The sequence below is a fragment of the Chaetura pelagica genome, unplaced genomic scaffold (genome assembly GCF_000747805.2).
Source record: "Chaetura pelagica isolate M959 unplaced genomic scaffold, ChaPel_1.0 scaffold106, whole genome shotgun sequence".
NCBI lineage: Eukaryota > Metazoa > Chordata > Aves > Apodiformes > Apodidae > Chaetura > Chaetura pelagica.
In genome coordinates, this window is record NW_009954222.1 from 8,844,475 (window position 1) to 8,850,938 (window position 6,464).

A 6,464-nucleotide genomic window follows, 5' to 3' on the forward strand; every position below is an offset into this window, starting at 1 on the left:
TCCTGCTGCACAAAACACAATAGTTATAAACACAATTAGAAGTCCTAATATTAGAACAGAAAGTGGGACGGCATCTGTGAGAGACCGCAGGAGGGAGTCTGCAGTGTTGGTAGTAGTAGAAGTTGTAACAACTACAAAACTGGCATGAGTTGGTAGGGCAGGGCTGTTCATTAAACCTGGACACAAAACTTCACTGTTCAGGGATTTCAAATCCTTGTTTGCTAAGTGACCTGGAGATTTACAAAAAATATCACCCATCATTGTATTCTTACTCAGTCTTTGTATCCATTTCTGCAGCCCAACTGAATCACAGGTACAGTCCCAGGGGTTGTCGTCAAGTTCAATTTGTACCAGCATACCCAGTTCATCCAAGACATTGCTCACAGGTAAATGAGCAAATTGGTTTGTTTTCAGGTTTAATCTGGTGAGTGGAACACCTGAAAAGATATGGGGTGGTAAAGTCTGCAGGAGGTTGTTATTTAAGTAGAGGACCTTAAGTTTCGGCATTGCATTAAATGTCCCTGGCAACACTTCTTTGATGGCATTATATTCAAGGTACAAATACTCAAGGTGCTGAAGGCCAAGGAAGAGATTCTGACTGAGCTTTGTAAGATGATTTCCATTGAGATATAATTTCTGAAGTCTAGTCAGATTCATAAAGGATCCTTCCTCAAGAATTTCAATGCGATTATTCCCCAGGTGAAGCATTTCCAGACCGGCATAACCCACAAGATCTGATTTCTGTAATGTCTGAATAATGTTTCCAGCTAAAATAAGCTTTTTGGGATTTGGAGGAGGGGGCCCTAGATCAGACAAGCTTTCAATATTTCGCTCCTGGCAGTGCATGAGAACTCCTGAGAGCATGTGGCTGGTGCAGTGACAGGGGACAGGACAATAGATTCCTGGAAACTGTGTAGTAGGCTTTGAAGTATGTAGATTGAAACGTGGTTCTTTAGTAGGAGCTTTCAGGATAGGAATCACCTTAGTTGATAGGTGATTATCACTGACAGATGAAGTTACAACCAAGGGCAGTGACCCTGAAGGATCTTCAAGTTCATTGGCAGGATGAGTGGGACAAAGTGATTCTTTTTTCAATCGGCTTAATATGCTGCCTTTGATAACTGGAGGACTATTGCATACAATGTCACCTATTATTGACTGAGGAGGCATGTTTTCTAGCCATATCTTCAGCTGCAGCAAATCACAGTTACAAGCCCATTTATTGTCTTCCAACTGAAGGTCTAGTATTCTACCAATGTGTTCCAAAAAGCCAACATAGGGCAGTGTCTGCAACTGGTTTCCACGAAGATCTAAATGGGTCAATGGCACAAAACGAAATATGTTTGGAGGAAGATACTCAATGGCATTATCATTCAAAATAAGCACTTTAAGTCTGTTGAGCTTGCTAAAGGCACTTGCTTCAATCACTGTGATGAAATTGTTGTCTGCTTGAAGAAACTCCAGATTTTCCAATCCATTAAATGTATCTTCTTTAAGTGTTTCTAAAGAATTGTGATTGATATGAAGTTGCTTAAGAAGGCTGAGACCATTGAAAGCCCCAGGCTCAATATCTGCAATATTATTAAAACCAAGATGTAGAGAGAGGGCATTAACAAGGCCAGCAAAATCATTCATGTGTAGCATAGTCAGACCATTGTTTAACAGATTAAGATGGAAAGGCTGTGATAGTGGGACATTTATTTCTGATACCATCTTGATGCCTCTTTCTTCGCAGTTTATAATCATGGTATCATCCTTTTCTTCACAGGAACACAAACTCTGACAAATTCCTCTGACTGAAGAAAAAGAAGGCTGTGATTGGAAAGGATCAGATGCAACCACAACTGAATATAGAATAAAAATCCAGGGCTTCATCTTGTGCAGGAGATTCTATAAAGAAGAAAAATAAATAATAAAAAATAATATTAAATGATATTTAAACAAAGGGAAAAGTATTAGATTCATGGTTGGTTTTGGTTTATTTTTCTGGGGTGGAGAGGATGAATAGCTATTCCTCTTTCTTGTCATTGATCTACCTCATCTTTCAAACAATATATCATGCAAAACTTTTTCATTATTTGCTAAATAGATAAAAATATATTTAATGTACTGAATCAATAAGAACAATCATTAGGTAAGTACTTCAGTACTTTCCACTGATGCACCAAAGAAGGAGAAATCAGGTGTTGTCTTTATTCATATATCATGTAGGACATCTTGCCAGTGAACAGGAGTAATAAGTTACTGCACTGAGCAACTTAGAACAAGACTAATATATTTTGGATCCTTGCTTTATGTCACTGTTTAGCACTGCAAATTTATTTAAGAGTATCTCACTAAGCTCAATTTAATGTTCAGCTGCTGAAAAGAAGAAAATAATTTGATTTGGTTCAACAATGTGTTATGATCAAAAGCCCATTCAGTCAGGATACAAGGAATCTCTCCTTGAGTTCTGCAATATGTATGTAAATTAAAGAGTTTTTCCTCTGCGATCCTTGTGCTCCAAACTGAAAAGGAAGTAGAAAAAAAAATTATTTTTCTTTACTTAAATTTTAATGCATATGTTTGTGGATATTTTGTGAAAGTGGAAACACAGCACATACTGGTCTAACATGTTTGTATATAACATACACATAAAATAATTGTGTAGACAAAACCCCTATGTTGACATTAATTATTAAATCCCTTGGGATTAATGTAATAATTGATTACCACAAAAATGCTTAAATAAACTTGGGACTAACTGTGCTTTACGGGTTTCAAACTATCATCAGTGTCATCCATTTGTTACGTAACTGAAATTATTACCTGTCAAGCTGATCTTGAACTTTGTAATAACTAATAAATGGATTGTTACAGTATAATTATGGAGTCACAAGATAAAATCACATGTTGAGATCAAGTATTTCTTATAATTGCTTTGAACTAATTTATGGTACACTCCATTTGAAAGTTCTGTTTCTTTCTGTCAAGGTTGTCTAATTAGCATGAACAATGGTTGTTCTTGATACATGAAATTGAGTGAAATAACTGCTTGTAATCTTTAATTAATATTACAATTGAATGGATTATTTAAAACACAAGAACTTTCTTTTGGTATATTTATTCTTTCTTTTTGGTATTTATTCTAAGACTGAACTAAGCAGGTTTCTTAAGTAATTAACCTAATAAAGGTCACTTGAGCTTTCAAAGTAAGCTATTGAAACATTGAGTACAGAATGCTAGTACACAACCAGCTGAAGTGATAATTTCTGAAAGATTAAAACTTTTTACAAAAATCTATTAAATTACATGCATGGACATTCTTGCAGTGTGGCCATCCAATTTGGCATCTCATCAATGCACATTTTAATGACCGGTTACATTTATTTCTAGCAACACCACAGCTTCCCTTAAAATTGATTGCAAAGATTTATACATGCAGCACTTATAATGCTGTAGCATGAATATTACACACACACACAAAAGCAACAACAGTAAATGTGTGCACAGTAAATTATATTTTTCTCCATTAGTAGTTCCTGATAAGTGCAAGAAGAAGTATGAATTTGGAAGTAGTAAGTGTAATTCACAGCCTAAGAAAAAGTGTCCCTAAAAGTAATTTCATAGTCTCATATAACACTCCTTGAACTCCAGCTGTCTATGTTTAATATATGTGTCTTTAAGTCTGTTTTCTCAAGAAGTATTGATAAAGCACAACATGTCAAGATGTTATTTTGAAGTATGAAGAATAATTCTAGGATTATACTGTGCTATAAATTTATTTGTGCTTTACATGCTTCAGTATCCTTTCTAGTGACACAAGGTAAAAAATGCAGGGTCTTGACAGGGATGCCAGCTTAAAACCTATGACTAATTAACTTTATTTCTGTACACTTTTTCTATGCAGGAATTCTGGGTCTGATCTTCATCAAATTCAAACTGTACTTACAAAGTCCCTGAGCAAAATTAAATGAAAAAAAAATAAATATCTGAAAAGCATCTTACATTCTAGTGCATATTGAGAAATTAGGTTATAAAAATGAAAGCCCTCCTCTCAAAGATGAAAGCAACATTTGTAACCAATTGGAAAACATCCCCATTTTAATCATCATCATATTTCTGTGGGCAGCACTGCCAGAAGTCTCACACACATATACACACAATAAAAATTAATAGGAGAGTTGCATTCTTTTTTATTTTATTCCTTTTTTTTGGTTTTATGTTTTTGTTAACTTGGTTTTTTTGTTGTTGTTTTGGGGTTTTTTGTTGTGGTTTTTTTTTTGTCTGAACACTCAGGAATATGTAATGAAGCTCTCAGTGGGCTACTATTGTAAAATAAAAACTGCTTTCAAGTAACAGATGGTGAACATTTAATTAAAGAATTCACAATAAAATTTATTTCAAAAGCCTTGACAAACCTGACCTTTTTCTGTTTCATGTGGTGAGGTTTTTCAGCAAATTCTACAGGGTATCTTAAGTTCATTTTATCTGCTTTCATGTAAGCCAGTGCTATTGAATACTGAAACTAAGCTTTTTGCAGTAGGAATTCTAAAAGACTAGAGCATGTCACAGTCCTTTCTGTGATGCAAAGTTGGATACTTTCAGAACTAGTCACCTTATAGCAAAGGCATCACATGCATGACAGGTAGTAAACATACTGTTTATAAAACACTGAAATAGCTAATTTCATTTTACTTGGAGTTTTGTTTGTTCGTTTGTTTTAATTCAGCTGTTTTAAAAAATGCATGTTGAAGAATTTCAAAGCCTCAAGCTAAGAAATGCAATTTCTAGAAGCGTCCAGGATTGTTCATTAAAATCTGAAGGAAATCACAGTCAGATGATGAATTTAAGACCATTCTTGCACTTCAGGAAATAAAAAAAATCCACCCCTTCCTCCTCCCTCAAGGGACCCGAAATCAGCATTTCCTTAATACACACATTCTACACAGTTGGCACTTTGAATAAATGAACCTGGAAGACTGTTTGAAGTACAGTATAAACTGGCAGTATTTAACATAAAAGTTACACGAAGTCATGCAGAGAAATAAATTCGACTAGTACTGAGAAATCAATTTCTCATATGCTCAGATAATTAACTAACTGGAATCTGAATTACCTGTGCAGCAGTAACACTCCCTGAAATGCTCAGTAATGCACAGTCGGAGCAGCTGTTTCAATGCGGTGTAATTTTTCTCTGTGAAAAATGCCCACTTTCTTCTGTTTCACTTTGCTGCAAGCTCTGTTAATACTAGGGCTCCACAAAGTTAAAATCTTTGTTCAGAAGACAAAGTACAAAGCATTCAATTGAAAAAAATCTTCCAAGTAGCGTGCACATTAGACCATCCTGTAAGCAGTTGTCCTTTATCCTCAATTAAAATTCACAGCATACTTCAGAGCTATGCTGACTTTTCTGCATATAGTTAACTGTTTGCAAGCATTTGGATGCAGTAAACAAACAAGATGCTCAGAAGAGCTTGACTTGATCACTTCTTTTTTTCCAGATTTTTAGATCCAAGCTGCTTCTGTGTTCTCTCTGTTCTTTCTAGTCTTTCTTGTTAGCTCAGTTTGTTATTAGTCAGATTGCCAGGGGCTGGGAGGTAGGCGTAAATAAAGAGACTTCTTGGCTTTTGACTCAGCCTTTAAGCCCTTCCCCACCAGAGAGCTTTAATCTGCCAATGTCATTTAATGCAAGATACAGCTCCACCTTGAGACAGATCCGCTCCTCCTCCTCTTGCAATAACTCTCACGTCCTTTTTCTCTTATCTAAGTGAACCTCAGAAAGTAAAATTTAGCTACATTTATTCTAGATTGCTTAAGGTCTGTTAATGGCTGATTTTGCAAAACGGTAAACATCCACTGCAGCTCTTACAATTTGTTTTCTTGGCCAGATTTTGCATGTAGTTTATAACTGCAATTTCTTATTTTAAAAAATGAGAGCATTCCAGCCCAAACACAAAACACACACACACTCCACAAAACACAGCACAAGGGAAACCTTGTCCTCTGGAAAGTATGTCTGTCACAATCAAGTGCAGGATTATTCAGGCATATTAGTGAGATGGTACAGCTCTCAATCCAGTCTACTCAATGTGACTGGGGTAGGGATGAGCATATACAATTGTACATACTTTATTTCTGAAAAAAAAAATTAAAAAATAAAATAAAATCTGTGAAATGTTACTGCTTATACTTGCATATTTATTGCCATAAGTCCTTCTTGAAACTGCCTATCTTACTCTGCAGGAAGAAAACTGAGTTGATTGTGACTATTTTGCAGATGTTAGAATAGTGTGTTGCTATCTGTTAATGTGGCATTGTATCGTATTTGCATGAAACATTCCTTTGATAAAAACCGGTTTGGTTTGGGGCAGAGGGAAGTGTATTCTTAAAGGCACGTATCATATGTATCATGCTTAAAGTGTTCTTTTCTCTGTGCTCATGCACAAATAATTAAAAGCTACATTAAGGTTACAAAAAAAAAA

At 35.4% G+C, this 6,464-nt stretch overlaps 1 protein-coding gene across 1 annotated transcript in view; it reads right to left on the reverse strand.

Moving 5' to 3' along the window:
- Positions 1–5,637, reverse strand: part of SLITRK6 (SLIT and NTRK-like family, member 6) — a 6,753-nt gene extending 1,116 nt beyond the window's left edge. Inside the window, exons 1-2 of the mRNA XM_010003508.1 lie at positions 5,099–5,637; positions 2–1,890 (exon numbers count right to left, since the gene is read on the reverse strand). Coding sequence (XP_010001810.1) covers positions 2–1,875 — 1,874 coding nt within the window. The 5' untranslated portion in view covers positions 1,876–1,890; positions 5,099–5,637. The remainder of the gene's footprint in view (position 1; positions 1,891–5,098) is intronic.
- Between the last annotated feature and the right edge of the window lie 827 nt (positions 5,638–6,464).